This window comes from Halictus rubicundus, chromosome 3 (assembly GCF_050948215.1).
Source record: "Halictus rubicundus isolate RS-2024b chromosome 3, iyHalRubi1_principal, whole genome shotgun sequence".
Lineage (NCBI taxonomy): Eukaryota > Metazoa > Arthropoda > Insecta > Hymenoptera > Halictidae > Halictus > Halictus rubicundus.
Window position 1 is genome coordinate 4,190,804 of NC_135151.1, and position 16,370 is coordinate 4,207,173.

Below are 16,370 nucleotides of genomic sequence, written 5' to 3' on the forward strand. Positions count from 1 at the left end.
AGGTTATAAAATGAAATTGAAAGCCCCAGTTATTAGACAAGGGTAAAAAATGGCTGAATTGAATTTTATTTTCGTCTCACGTGTTCGTAGAGCATGAAAAAATTTTATGACGTTTCTTGACACGTTGAATGCTGTGCGAGTTATATTTAACGCTTGCAAGGGGAACAGTTTTGATGATTGAAACCACTTCTAGACCTTTTAATCCTGTATCTAGTTTCGTAGCCCTTAGACAACAACTTGTCCCATTTTTTTGTATTTCTGTTTAAACACTGTACCTACCGAGCATAAAAGGTAATTGCTATACGTTGCTTAATAGGATTGACAAGATTGAGTTTATCTAGACTTTCTGCTATTTTTATTAAAGTACGAGGGTGGTCTGAAAAGTTTCCGACCTCAACATGAAGATGGCAGTATTCGTCGACAAAAGTACTGAAGCGTGTTTGTGCTTGCTTTGACAGGTACTCACCAAAATTTCAGCCATTTCGGACGCTCAGTTATTGTTTAACAGTCGTTTGAGTAAGTTGCTGTGAGTGTTTTTGTGAAAATGGAAAAACTCGAGTATCGAGCTGTGATTAAATATTTATTTTTGAAAGGCAATACGCCTACGCAGATGAGAGAAGAGTTAGACGCTGTATACGGGAACTCTGCACAATCATTTACCACCTTGAAATTTTGGGCAGCTGAATTTAAACGTGGCCGTACCAGCTTGGGTGACGATGAACGTTCGGGACGCCCAAAAACTGCAACCAGTGACGATAACATCGCTAAAATTCACCAAATGGTGCTAGACAACCGTCGAATTAAAGTTAGAGAGATAGAAGAGGCCATGGATATATCCAAAGAACGTGTTTGTCACATATTGAATGAAGATTTAGGCATGAGAAAGCTGTCTGCGCGTTGGGTGCCGCGTTTGCTCACGTTGGATCAGAAACGTGTTCGAATGAACATTTCGATCGCTCTTTTGGCGCAATTTAGGCGCAACAAATCAGAGTTTTGGCGCCGGCTAATTTCTGTTGATGAAACTTGGATACACCGTTACACTCCCGAATCAAAAATGCAGTCAAAACAGTGGACTGCTTATGGGGAATCGGCGCCAAAAAAGGCAAAGGCTGTTCCTTCGGCTGGAAAAGTGATGGCGACTGTTTTCTGGGACAGTCGTGGTGTTATCTTTATTGATTATCTTCAAAAAGGGAAAACCATTACAGGAGCATACTACGCATCATTACTTGACAGGCTGAAGGCAGAAATTGCGGAAAAAAGGCCACATTTGCAGAAAAAAAATCTTGTTCCACCAAGTCAATGCGCCGTCTCACACATCAACGATTGCCATGGCAAAAATCCACGAATTACGGTTTGAACTGCTTGATCACCCATCTTACTCACCAGATCTAGCTCCAAGCGACTTTTTTTTGTTCCCCAAGTTAAAAGTTGCACTCGGAGGACAGAGATTTTCATCAAATGAGGAAGCCATCACCTTTGTAAATAGCTATTTTGCAGAGAAACACGGCAAGTACTATTTGGACGGGCTGGGGAGATTGGAGCACCGCTGGGAGAAGTGTATAGACTTACAAGGAGACTATGTAGAGAAATAAAAATAATTTTGAGGAAAAAGTGCCTTATATCTTTGTTAGGTCGGAAACTTTTCAGACCACCCTCGTATATACTTGATTTAAGAAAATTCAATCATTTCCTACTAAAGATTGTTTCTAATTTCAACAGTTCTAAATAATCTGGGACCGGTCAATTCGATAGGTGTAGCGTTAATAGCCTGGCAATTGTTCCTTATTATTTTGCAAAAAGCATCGTGCAAAATTCAGTTCAGATAAACTCTGTAATCAATCTTGATCCTTCCGTACTCGCTTACTCCTACTCCATGTTTATTTTTTCACGTGCACCCATTAATAAAAATTAACAAAAAAAGTCTATCCCGTTGGCACTTGCATTGGAACCTTCCTCTTCGGCTGTGAAACTGCATCGTGTAAAACGCAGTTCAGATGAATCCCCCAAGCTAACGCGAAGATTGACAATTGGTCACACGCGAAAGGGATGCACGATCCGCAGATAGCCAGTCTCGGCAGAACAATTTCTCGTCTAATCTCTGCGGGTTAGTTTCTTTATTACAGTTTCCAAGGTACACAGGTAAACACGGATTAATCCGCAACGGGGGTGGAAAAGAGTTTCCACCCCGAAGAGGCTAGGAAAGCGACGCGCGAGAGCCAGTTTTATCTAGTTTACCCGCGAGCCCGTAAACTTTTGAAAAAAAGCATTTTCCACCGAAGTTTCCTTGTAAAGCAACCACAACTGAGCAGGCCAGTGTACACATTGTATTCCACCACTAATCCCCTGGATGTAAATCATTTGTACAGTAGATCTTCCTTTATCCGAACCACGTTTATACGAACAAATTAATGCTGATCCTCGCAGTGATGGGATCAAGTATCTCGCAAAACACGAATCAGGATTCGAATCCTTCAATGCGTACTTCCCCGTGAGAATCACGAAGAAAAATTAATGGGAGCAATTAATACTTAATAATAATAATAATAATAATAATGATAAATACTACAATAAACTAATGAGTGATAAGAATGAGATCATGGGCTTATGTAGATACAGTGTCTACTCGATGAGTGTCCAAAACATGGGTCTGGCTAAAGACAATTATCGGTTAGAAGACACCGAAACTCGAGTGGTCTTGGTCGCCAAGTAGTGTAAACATAATACGGGTCGGGGGGTATCGGTGTGAGACCACTACTAACCCAATAACAAAACTTCCTTATTTTTCATTATTTTTATGGGACTTTTTTTCTATAATTCGTATAATTCGGATCATATTTACACTAATTTTCCGTCAATATAATTGTAATGGGAAGTAACTTTCGTTCATTATACAGGTAAATATCATCGGAATTATATCATATTTGGTATCATTTTTATTAGCAAAATGCTACGAATATGTTGGTGAAAGTTTCATAAAAAAATAATGAAAAGCAAAGATGCTTTTTTATTGAATTGGTATAGTGAGAAGACTCCCGAGCTTCGGAGCCCCTCACGGAGTATACCCCGCGGTAGTGGGGATAGCCCTGAGACAATTATAGGCTAGATATTCGAGACATTTATCGAGTAGGGACTGTGTTTTCAAAGTATCTGGAATCAGGTGTCATTATTTGTTTCTTTAGCCCTTAGGTCAACACTTTCAGTCCCTCCTTAAGACTTTCTTTACATTTACATTGACAAAGATCAAAATTGTTGTAGATTTTCACTTCCTTGGACGGTCACAGACTAGCCTACATTCGAGCCATAAAAATATGCGTTGAAACTAAAAAATAAAACATTGACCAAAATTGAACATCATTACTGAACGTTATGGAATACATTAAAAACGCAAGCCATAGAACCGTAAGTTAAAGTTTGAACAAGCTTTACGCCCGCACAGCCACGTTCTTTCTGCTTAGTTTGTTAATTCGATCGGCTGGTGATGATTCTAAACGCGATCTATTGCAAAGAGAGGATCTAAAAAGACATGTGCCCATACCCTGTCTGCTTATTTGCGGGCTTCGAGCAGGAACCGTAACGCACAAAACGCGAGGCTCTGTCATTGAAATTTCTATCCGCAAATGCATATTGAACTTGATCCCATCCCTAGCAGCAGCATCAGCAGCAGCAGCAGGTTCAGAGAGTGTTGGTAGCTACAAAACGAAAAGGTGGGAGTAGAAGGGCTCCGGGAATCTGGAGAAAGCCAGCCACGGGAACACCCTCGGGCGTGATCGTCATTATCATAATTCTTTCTCAATGTCGGCTAACGAAGGTGACACTGAATGCGTGGGGAGAGGGAGAGAGAGAGAAGCCCGGGTGTGCGTTCGCGCATCGGAGAGGAGCCAAACAACAGACCGTCCCTGAACAGGTGGGGGGACGAAGAAGGGAGGGGTACACCTGGTGTATCCTCTCTCCTCTGTGCATGGACCAAGCCGCGGGGTGCAACTTAATGAGCTTCCTGTGTTGGTTCCGCTTGTACCGTATAACCCGGGGTCCTCTCACTCTTTCCTTCTCGTCCTTCCTATTTTCCAGAACCCCCGGCACCCTTTCGTTCTCGAGACCCCGTGTCGCCTGATACGTACGCTATCTCTCGAAATCTGAAACACGCAACCGGTTGCTCCCCGGAGACCGATCCGGGCAATCCTAAACGGGAACCGTGTCGTCAACGTGACGTTTGCGACGACATTGCGTTTTCGGCGCCGCGCCGCCGCCGCCCCTTACGCGTTTATTGCATTCGGGTGGAGCACCACCTGGATGTCTCGCGCGTTGCACACGCTGTTCAGAATTCTTGGATTAACTTGGTCGTATTCTGCGCAATAATGCCGGGGTTGTTCAAATGTTTGGGGATATTGCGTGTGAAACGCGATTGGTGGTCTCGAGGTTTGCAGAGAGAGGATTGTACAATGTATAGACAATGGATCTGTTAAATGGTGCCAGCTACGATCCTTGCTTGAGCTATTGCTCTTGTACCAGAATGGTCGCCTGTGTCTATAATGAGTTTTATTAGATCACAACATTGATACGTTTGATCGTAAGTATTGTAACGTGGCAAGGTTGCCTACGTCCCTCCGAACTGATTACGGAAGACCGGGCCGCCCTTTGGCAATACAGAGTTACCTGGGAAGTTAGGAGAACCTTGGAAGTTTTGAACTTCGCGCCGCTTTTGGACGCGATGCGAATTGCAGGACCGTTGCCGGGCCCAAGGGGCCCGGGACCCTTTTCCTCCGGATGGAAATCCGATAGAAAACCTGGTCGAGCACGGGCTGTTCAACCTTGGAGGCACCGACGAGAGTAGTGTTGTTATTATAACCCTCCGACGGCACAGCCTGGGTCTATACTGACCCAGAACATGAAATCGTCATCTAATTACTCCGTCTCTGGCGATCAGCATTAAACCCACCGAGCACAGAAACCAACACCACGTGTATTGCTTCATGAGAATGATAATATTGAATTTATTTAGATGTTTCGCCATTTTTATTGTAGTACAAGGCTGCGTTAAGAAATTTATTCAATTTTTTTCTATGAAATGACTCGTTGTAATTTTAACAATTTTAAAATATGAAATCCGAGCTGTGCTGGTAGGTTTAGTGTTGAATGAAACGAACAATTGTTGCATTAGGAATAACAGAAAGACTACGGGAAATGACTCCAGAAATACAGTCGGGGATAAAAATAAGTGGACAGTTAGTGGAAACAGGTAAAAATGAAGTAACGAATGAAGTATAGATTATTTAGTCAATCATTAAAGTCCATATTTACATCTTTGTCTAAACACGCCGTACCATAACGAAAATGACAGCTATTTATCAGGAGACAAAAATAAGTGAACGCATAACATAATTAGTACTTGGTATTGCCGCCTTTTGCTTGTATTATTGTTTCCAGACGTCGAGGAATACTTTGTATTAACTTTTCAATATAATCGTTACTAATTTTTTCATATTCAGACTGTAACCTTTTGAAAAAATCGACCTTATTATTTCGCTAGTCCAATGGAACTTTTGCGTTCCGTAAACTCCATAAGTTCTCGATAGGATTTAAGTCAGGGCTCTGGGCCGGCTATTCAAGCAATTTAATATTGGAATCCTTAAAAAATTTTTTAGTTTTCTTAGCAATGTGCTTAGGGTCATTGTCTTGTTGAAAAACAAATTCGTCGTCGCAACCCATTTTTACCACTGCTTCTTCTAAATTTTCGTTTAGTATATTAATATACTTATCTGCATTCATAATTCCGTCAATTTTCATTAACGTACCACTTCCGTTTCGCGAGAAGCACCCCCACACCATTAATGATCCACCGCCAAATTTAACTGTGGGTGTAATAAATGGTGTAATCTTTTATACGCTTCATGTTTTTTTCTCCAGACTTCGTGCTTCTTTTTTAATTGTCGCAACTCAAATTTACTTTCGTCGCACCAAACTATATTTTTCTAGAATACTAGTGGCATATTCACATATTTTTTTGCAAACGCTAAACGTTTTCTCATATTTCTTTTATTAATATGTGGCTTACGTCTAGCCTTGCAGCATCTTAAATCAGCTTCGTGCAATCGTCGTTTTATTGTTTTTGTTGAAACATTTACTTCCACTATTTTTGTAATAATTCTTCCTGTAATCGTTGGATCTTTTCGACTTATACGAAAAATTCGACGGTCTTCTTGTATGGTGGTACAGCGTTTGCGTCCACGACCTTTTAAATTTTTCACGGTCTTATGTACCAAATACTTTTTATAAATTTTTCCTACTGCACTTTTAGATAAGTTGCACTTCCGAGCTATTACGCGGTACCTTAATTTCTTACAGCAGTCCGATACAATTAAATGGCGAATTTGATATGAAATTTCTTTCGTTTCTGGCATTCTGCAATTATTGTATAAATGTTCTTATTTGTACAAAGCCTGAATTGGCACTAATAAGATTGATGGTGATCACTGCGTGACCTGTGCAAAATGTTTGTATACATTTCTTACCTCACAATAATATTACAACCAAGTGTCTACTTATTTGTGTCCCCTGATAAATAGCTGACATTTTCGTTATGTTACGGCTTGTTTACACAACAATGTAAATATGAACTTCAATTATTCGTTAAATAATCTATACACTATAAGGATATATAATAAATTAAATTGTTTATAACGGTCATGTTAATTCGACTAAACTTAATTTTTACCTATTTCCATTAACTGTCCACTTATTTTTGTCCCCCGACTGTATGTTTTAAAAAATTGGTGAATAAAGCAACGAACAGCTTCGAACATTATCAATTACACTGTGGTAAGAATGGTCCGTCGTCCGAGGGTTAAAGGAAGGACAATTGAGCACGATCCGTGTAGCTGTCTTCTCTCTTCAGTATCGTCTTGCCATTTATTGTTCATTGATCTTCCCTTGATGCTCCGCGTTCTGATATGTTCGCGAATCAGCGATCGGCTTTCTGACCCTTTGAAAATTCCGCTTTAAAGAGAGAGTCCATGCGAACGTAATCGCGCGGCGGCCGGTGCTCAGACGTATACCATCCCCGTCTGTACCACGAATTTTCCGACGTCGGTTCTCTCCGGCAATTATTGGTGGATTCCGCTGGGTACGACTTGGCTGCTTCGCGCAGTGCATTACGCTGGTGCGGTGAAGCCCACGCCGATAATTCGCTGCGCACTTGACATATTATTGTATTAGGACCCATAATGGCCTATTTCCGTGTTGCCACGGTTGATGTTCACCGGGATCGATTCAACCCCCGTGCACACATTGCACACGCCGAGCTTACAACGCGTCAAACAAACTCCGCCGACTTTCTTCTGATTGTCTATGTGGAAACGCCATTAGCGAGTCTCGCTTATGAGATTGTTCTTCGACGCGTTCGCAACTAATCGGCCTTTGTGCCCCGTCTGTGCAAGCATGTTTGCCCTCTATGTCAATTTTGAAAATATCAGTAATAAAAGATTTTTTATTGAATTTTTGCGAAGTCAAATCAAATAAACTGGCAGGCAAACAAGGGGTTTGTATGCAAAATAGAAAGCTTCTGTGCAATAAATAGAGATTAAAAAAGGAATTATTATTATTACAATTTATTATTATCAGAAATTAAAAGAAAATGTACCTCACCGTTTAATAATTTTAGTACATTAAGAATTATATTTGTAAAAGTATTCTTAAATCCCAATTGTTCTTTACATAAGATCGGCTCTGCTAATTTTTATTGACTAACGAACTGCTTTTCGTAGGTTACTATGGTCGTGTTGCATCCTCGCTGCGGTTCTGGCATAAACACGTTCGCTACCACCGCCACACGGTCGTGACACCCACAATGTCGTAGTTTAAATAAAACCAGTTTATGTTATATTCGTTGCTATTTAAAATTATAGAAAAAGTATAATATCGGTGAAGTCCGTAAGTTTCCACTGCAAAATTGTTTTAATATTTCGGAAAGAAGATATGTTGCGTTTAATCAAACATTTTCACGATGAGATAAGCAATGGAACAAATGATGGTAGGGACAGTCGTTGTTCTCTAATATAGAAGTATTTTTAGAGTTTGTTAAGAACTCTAATATTAATTGTTGAACAAATTAATTGTCGGGTTGAACAAATTAATTGGATGGAGGAAGCTAATCGAAGGGTTTTTCCATTCGCAGTGTAGATATCCCGTAGAGTGGATGCTGCCCATTCCAATTGAAGGGTTACTATGCCGTTGCGCAGGATCGAATCCTGAAACATACTCGCGGCAGAAGAAGCTCTTAGCACTGTCTGATTCTATTGCGAGCATGTCTCGGAATTCAATTCCGCGGTGTACAGGAAAGTGCAAGCACGCGAGCTGTTCGTGATCATACCACCGTATAAAGGAAAACACAATTCACGAACTGCTGCTCGGGGAGCGTGGCGAAGACGTGCCGCGAGATTGACATTGCGAAATTAAAACTCGAGAAAGAAAGAGTTGAGAGAAAACCGGTGGGGGAGGGGAGAAAACATGAGCAGAGAGAACGCTTAAAATACCTAAATCAGAATCCTGGAACTTAGAAACGAACGTATACACTCCTGTCAATAAGTATTAGGTCCCTTAAAACATCCTTTAAGAACGAATAATTTGTGCAGCTATGACATTGAAAAATAGGTTTCAAGAATTAGTAGGTATACCATACTGTAAATGGTCTCGAGCAATATCAACTGTGCAGTGGTAAAAATGGACCACCACCCGAGCGTTGGCATCAAGTCTACGCAGCAGTAAAGTGACTACAGTATTTACTCGATATATGTCCCAAATATCTAGCCGATAAAAATCCCAGAACTATCCCCATTGCAGCCGAGGTATACCCCGTACACATAATACGGGTCTGGTATATCGGTGTGAGACCAGGAGGCCACTACTAATTCAATAACAAAACTTCTTTATTTTTTATTATTGTTTTAGTAGTTAGAGACTCTCACCAATATATTGTGGAATTTTTCTGATTAAAACGATACCGTACACGATATCATTCGGATCATATTTACACGAATTTTCCGTTAATATAATTTTAATGGGAAGTCATAGTTTTAATGGGGTTTCATCGTTCATTACACAATTAAATATCATCGGAATTATGTCATATTTGGCATCATCTTCATTAGAAAAATGCCATGAATATGTTGGTGAGCCCACTCGAGCTTCGTTGTTCTTGTCTACGTTTGACACTGTACTAAAGAATAGTATCTTGCAGCCGATATATGTCCCTGCCCAAATCCATATTCTGGACATAGATCGTGTAGACATGTATGTTTACACTCCTCGGCGACCGAGGCAACTCGAGCTTCGCTGTTCTTGTCTACGTTCGGCAGTGTACCAAAGAATAGTATCTTCCAGCCGATATATGTCCCTGGCCAAATCCATATTCTGGACATAGATCGTGTAGACATGTATGTTTACACTCCTCGGCGACCGAGGCCACTCGAGCTTCGCTGTTCTTGTCTACGTTCGGCAGTGTACCAAAGAATAGTATCTTCCAGCCGATATATGTCCCTGGCCAAATCCATATTCTGGACATAGATCGTGTAGACATGTATGTTTACACTCCTCGGCGACCGAGGCAACTCGAGCTTCGCTGTTCTTGTCTACGTTCGGCAGTGTACCAAAGAATAGTATCTTCCAGCCGATATATGTCCCTGGCCAAATCCATATTCTGGACATAGATCGTGTAGACATGTATGTTTACACTCCTCGGCGACCGAGGCCACTCGAGCTTCGTTGTTCTTGTCTACGTTCGGCAGTGTACCAAAGAATAGCATCTTCCAGCCGATATATGTCCCTAGCCAAATCCATATTCTGGACATAGATCGTGTAGACATGTATGTTTACACTCCTCGGCGACCGAGGCCACTCGAGCTTCGTTGTTCTTGTCTACGTTCGGCAGTGTACCAAAGAATAGTATCTTCCAGCTGATATATGTCCCTGGCCAAATCCATATTCTGGACATAGATCGTGTAGACATGTATGTTTACACTCCTCGGCGACCGAGGCCACTCGAGCTTCGTTGTTCTTGTCTACGTTCGGCAATGTACCAAAGAATAGCATCTTGCAGCCGATATATGTCCCTGGCCAGACCCGTGTTTTGGACATACATCGCGTAGACACTGTATTCCACATTGCGTTATAAAAGCAACAAGATTGTATCTATCTAAATTCTTAGTCTTTTTCTGTAATGTACATACTATATACCCAAAGAAATAAATTTGTTGAGTTCCTTATGGACGCATATTCACAATTTCAATAAACGTTAATCAAAAATATTAGATCCCATCATTTTGACGAGTCTCGTAAATATAGCGCTGAGATTACGAGTAATTGCGGTTAGATCATACAGTTCTTCTAAAATCTGCTCGAGTGCGTTAAAGAACCGTCTCCGGGTGGGATCAAATCCCCATGAAGGATCAGTGCCCAGGTTTCTCTCCCTCTCCCATTGACATCGAACGCGTTCAAACCTCTGGCAGTTGTTCTCGATGAAAGCATACACGGTGAGAGAGAGAGAGAGAGAGAGAGAGAGAGAGAGAGAAGCCTAGATCGAAGTGCTGGTTATCATCCGTTCCTACATGTCTGAAATTACTGCGGTCTCTTTTACTCACTCCTCGTAAAAGCTAATCCGCTACAGATTCATCGGGTCTTATTACCGTCTAAATCAGAGGAACACGCAGTTAGAGGCACACTTGACGTATAAACGGTGGATGAATACTGTTCTCTGTACTCTCTCGTTCTCTCTCTATCTCTCTCTATCTCTCCTCTCTGGTAGAACACGTGAAACAAGGGATTCGCGGTCTCCGCAAAGTGGCTGCGGCACAATGTGCCAGCAGGCTATCGCCTCCCTAAGCCTCTTTCACGGATCCGACGAGTTTTTTCATACGAGGATACAAGCCGAACCCTCGTTTTCGACGGCTATTTACGCCGATGACCCGATTCTACAACGCCCTGATCCCCTAATCGTCCTCTGGTTCGACCACATTGCGAATTAACATACCGGTAGTCACCGCTTTTTTTGGCGGATAACTTTAGCACTTTGCAAATTTCGTGCCGTCTTTGCAGACTGTGCTGGAGTTCCACGTGTTCTGGATTGTTAGCGCAGGCTGCAATTTCCGCTTCCGTCCTGTCAATGTTGGGATAAAGCTCCGTGCAAGTACTTCACACCACTAGTTTAACATCAAAAGCAATTTATCGAGAAAAAAACTGAGAAGTTAAGATTTCGATCGTTCCTCAATCCTCTTGCACTTTATAGATCACGAGGAAAATTGGCACACTCTGATTCAGAACTGCTGATCATGCTTATCAGCGGGCAAGGGCGCCCGCCGATGCCCACGGGCAGAGCTACGGGCAAGTGACTCAGCGGAGTGGGGGTAGGCCGTAGCACAGCCATAGCTGGCCCAAGTAGCTGTGACAATGCGTGTGACAAATACATGCAGTCTTACCCCCAGGGGCGTGGCTTTGTGCTTGCTCTCGTTCCCCCACTCTAATTTCTGGCAGAGAGAGGGTAACTTCTTCCCCTCAATTCGTGCTTCCTCCCCTCATCTGGTGACTATCGATTATCCGAAGAAAATCGCTGCCCGTACGGGCAGACGCTGAACAGCTCTGCTCTAAATGAATGTACAAGAGGAAAAATACAGACAATTTGACATTACAAAAATATTTACAAGAAAATGGTCCGTTTAAGGATAAGAATTGTAGATTATAGACGATCCTATAAACGATCTTATACATTTAGAAAATTTGTATTGTCATCTAATCGTGGACAATCTTTACGGGACGTTACACGTTTCACAGTGAATGAACTTCTCCAGATAACAATATATACAATATAAACAATATTACCCTTAGCACTCGAATGGCAACTGTAAAGCGCCACTAAAATTTGCTGTATTCAAAATATTTTTTAAATTATTAAATTTGTTTGAAATTAATAAATTACTAAACACTTCGGTATTGTACGAGTAAATCCCACCATTTTCGTATGAACAACATGAAAGAAAAATATATAGAAGGGAAATATTCTCGGTCGGAAGAAATGTTTCGTTTTGGAGTTAAAATAGCTTCGAGTGCAAAGGGTTAAACGCAGGCCTGCAACGAAACTTCGTCCACGATATCGAATCATCTAACGAACTCATTCCAAAAGGAATTTGATCTGTACGTCATCCAGTTCCCCTGTAATAAATTAGCAAAGTGTCGCATGTTTATCCGACTCAAAGAAACACGGTTCGAAAACAGGCTGAAACAGAATGAACAACAAACGAATTCGAATTCAACTAACCATATCTGAAAGGAAATGAAAGGCGTGCAGCTAGCAAGGAGTTAAATTACGCGTTCCATCCGGCAGTTTGATACAAAAGCAATGACAGAATCCTACAATGGGTCGGAGCATTGTTAGAGCATGAAAGATATCGCGCATAAAATGTCGGTGAGCCACCGGCGACGCGAGCTTGTTCCACGAAATGTACATTTCGAAACTCGGCGAGATTCTTCGCGCGGATTTTCGCCGGAGCATTCTCACCTTTCGGATTGATTGTTTAGTATGGTTCGTTGGTCGATCGCCGACCGAGCGGTATGAAATTGTTCGCTGTTCGGGAACGGACAGTTCGCGCATTGTTCCACGGTTAGGACGCCGCGCGTAACAATATCTATCCCGGCGAGCAGTCAACAATAACCGCAAGAATTCTCCCGCGGACATAATTTTCGTCAAGCTATTTCTGTGCCTCGAGCCGTTCCGCGCATCCTACATAATACAGCACGTAATGTTGCGAGCACGAAATTATTGCTTAACAAACGCACGCGGCCTCGCCGTGTGCTGCGCGCAGTTCCATCCGGGCCAATTGTTCCGCGTCGAGCATAATTGAGTTCAGGCGTTTCTTCGCGACATTAAAAGCTGAATTGCGCGGTTCCCATTGGCTCCGGATAGCTCTGGTATTCGCTCGAAACCAACCGTGACGGCGGTGATGTTTGTTAGCGCGAATTGACGTTCGATTCGCCCGAGATCGGGATAATTCGAGATGAGACGGATATCGATCTTACAACGTTCAGACGTGTACAAAAATCAGTCTGTAACGTATCTATTGTACTTCTATTGTTTTCCGAATGTTCAGTGCTTCCGTAAGTAGCCTGCAAATTTTTGTGCAAATTGAAATTCTTCCGTATCCGTCGTGGGAAGCAGGGATTAAATAAAAATTGTTCAGTTTCTCGGTCGCTACATCGTTAGCAAAAATGTCAGAATAAAATGAAGGCTGGATTATGAAACTAGAGGCTTCCAGCTTCAAAATGTGTTCGAATTTGTTGTCGTACGATCATTTGTATATTTTCTAAAAAAGATTCGTTTCATAAAATGAGTAGGTGTAATTCAAAACAGTGAAAAGATTAAAAGAGTCTAACAATGTCGACGTACCATTTGTAACATATAAAAATTATTAATGAGCAAAATAAATTTTTACTTAGCTCCTATAGATTGCAATTGACGTATAAAAATTTTATTTCGTATAATATTAATCGAAAACGAGAAACGAACCTGCGGGACAACCTAATCCATTTCGCACGAATTTCGCACATCTGTTCAGCGGCATATTGCACCTGCACACTTGCATTTCGCGCACGAGGGAACGGGTCGCAGGCCTAAACACCAAAAGCGCATGATGAAACTAATTAGCAGGACGAAAGGTGTTCGAGTTTCAGAGTTCGCTTTTTTTACCCCCCGGGGGAGTGAGGGTGGAGCGTGTCTCCGTGACACAAAAGAGCCTTCGGCATAAAAAAGAAGTTGCCGCGCGCGTCTTCCTTAATTAAAGTAAAAATGGAAAAAAATAATTACGAGACAAAGTGCTCTTCGAGTTTCGCTGTTAGCTTTTCGTAAGCGCGTCTCTTTGCGGCGCATGCAAGCCGGGCACTTCCCTCCCCTCCCCTCCGCCCCTGCAAACCAAAAAGTTAATACCTCTTTCTTAATTAAAGTGGAAATAAAAGAAACTGGACAAAGTGCTCGCCGTTGGAGCTTCGGGGTTCAAAATGCTTTCAGCGTGGCGAAAACAGTTGGCGTTGTTGTTCCCTTCTTAATTATCATGTTGGATCGCGAGCGTGTTTGTTGCCGCTTGTAAAACGATCGAGCTCCCTCGGGACAACCGGAGAGTTACATCGTACCGTGCGTGGCCCACGATTTCGACTCAGTTGCGAATATCTCGTGGCTTCGGACTTGGTTCGAGAAACTATGCTCCTTGCAATCCTCCCACGGATTATCCGTCGCGTAGTTTCGTTCCGGGACCAGATGCTCGCGTACACCTACCCTAACGCGGGGAAAAACATTCTTACGAGACAGACGCTTCCAAGAATTGATATTTCAATTCTCTCCTGGAGAATGAGTGCTTTACACACGCGTGTGCGATGTATTGTCGCAGGGTGGGACTTTATTTGACGTGGAACTGCAATCCGCAGTGATTAAGGGGCTCGTTCTAGCCGCAGTAGAGCGCGAAAACTTTCTGCGACGTATCAAAATCGCATGAAGGCTATTCTTCACGTATTTTTCCTAATTCGTGCGTCTAATAATTAAGTAAGTCCTGACTCCTTCTTCGTAATACTTTCGATGATCATCAGAACATCAAAATTTAATAAAACTCCAATTAGAACAAGAATTTAAAGATGAACGTTTCGTATATGCCATTTTTATAGTTTTCCTGTTACTTAATTATTAGATGCACGAATTAAGTCCAGACTCCTTCTTCGTATTACTTTCGATGATCATCAGAACCTCAAAATTTAATAAAACTTCAATTAGATAAAAAATTTAAAGATTAACGGTTCGTATGTGCTATTTTTATATTTTCCCTGTTACTTAATTATTAGACGCACGAATTAAGCCCAGACTCCATCTTCGCGTTACTTCCGATAATTATCAGAACATCAAAATTTAATAAAACTTCAATTAGAACAAGAATTTAAAGATGAACGTTTCGTATGTGCCATTTTTATAGTTTCCCTGTTACTTAATTATTAGATGCACAAATTAAGTCCAGACTCCTTCTTCGTATTACTTTCGATGATCATCAGAACCTCAAAATTTAATAAAACTTCAATTAGATAAAAAATTTAAAGATTAACGGTTCGTATGTGCTATTTTTATATTTTCCCTGTTACTTAATTATTAGACGCACGAATTAAGCCCAGACTCCATCTTCGCGTTACTACCGATAATTATCAGAACATCAAAATTTAATAAAACTTCAATTAGAACAAGAATTTAAAGATGAACGTTTCGTATGTGCCATTTTTATAGTTTCCCTGTTACTTAATTATTAGACGCACGAATTAAGTCCAGACTCCTTCGTATTACTTTCGATGATCATCAGAACATCAAAATTTAATAAAACTTCAAATAGAACAAGAATTTAAAGAAGAACGGTTCGTATGTGCCATTTTTATATTTTCCCTGTTACTTAATTATTAGACGCACGAATTAAGCCCAGACTCCATCTTCGCGTTACTTCCGATAATTATCAGAACATCAAAATTTAATAAAACTTCAATTAGAACAAGAATTTAAAGAAGAACGGTTCGTATGTCCTATTTTCATATTTTCCCTGTTACTTAATTATTAGACGCACGAATTAATTCCCGGTTCTTGCTTCGTGTCGTTCGTTATTTCCGAGAACGATCAGAATATTAAAATTTTACATAAAATTCCAATTACGTTACATATGTAGGTGCCATTTTTCACATTTCCCCTGTTACTGAATTATTAGGCGGGCGAATGAATTCCTCGCTTCTTCTTCGTATAATAAAAACAATCTCCGCTATTTTCTACTCATTTGCTTTCATTTTGTTTGCAAGACGACGCGATGTTGACAAGAACAAAGTCGTTTGTCGGATAATAATAATTGTAGCCTGTTAGAGAAGATTATTTAACAAGGATTTCCTTGAAACAGTCTACTTAATGTTTCATACACGTTTCTACGTACAGTATGACTCTGTAACTTGTAAGCTGTCATAGTTTGCGTCATAAAATATTTTAAACGAATGATCAACTGTTATTTAAAACAAATCTTGGCGCAGTACCTAAACTTATCCTCAAAAGTATTTTCTCGAAGAAAAAAAAAGAAAAATATTTTCCTAGTTTTGTATAATGAGTGGCATTCGTCACGTAAGGATTTTCGTTTCGAGAGATATCACCGGGCACCAAAGTATAAAACGACGAACAACGGGGGCCAGGAATTAACATTGTACACCCAATATTATATAATTAGAGAGCGGAGTTCAATGATCGAGTACAAGCGTCGTTGACCCTTGTCCTCTGCACCGTTGCCGTAAGCATCGTTTTCCCTCCCCGGTAATTGTAACAAAGTCGAATTATT

At 41.1% G+C, this 16,370-nt stretch overlaps 2 protein-coding genes across 2 annotated transcripts in view; one reads left to right on the top strand and one right to left on the bottom strand.

Annotated features, from left to right (window-relative positions):
* The window catches only part of LOC143352437 (lachesin), a 90,529-nt gene that overhangs the window by 14,056 nt on the left and 60,103 nt on the right, over positions 1 to 16,370 (top strand). The gene's annotated exons all lie outside the window — the stretch shown is intronic.
* On the bottom strand, positions 5,599 to 6,398 carry LOC143352207 (uncharacterized). The gene is made up of 2 exons (XM_076784534.1): positions 6,053 to 6,398; positions 5,599 to 5,849 (listed from the first exon to the last, which is right to left on the bottom strand). Exons 1-2 carry the CDS (start codon positions 6,396 to 6,398, stop codon positions 5,599 to 5,601), a joined length of 597 nt encoding a protein of 198 aa, XP_076640649.1.

Coding starts and splice junctions, on each gene's coding strand:
- LOC143352207 (XM_076784534.1), bottom strand. CDS start 6,398: ATGCCAGAAACGAAAGAAATTTCATATCAAATTCGCCATTTAATTGTA. Junction 5,850..6,052: donor AAGATGCTGCAAGGCTAGAC/GTAAGCCACATA, acceptor TTACACCCACAG/TTAAATTTGGCGGTGGATCA.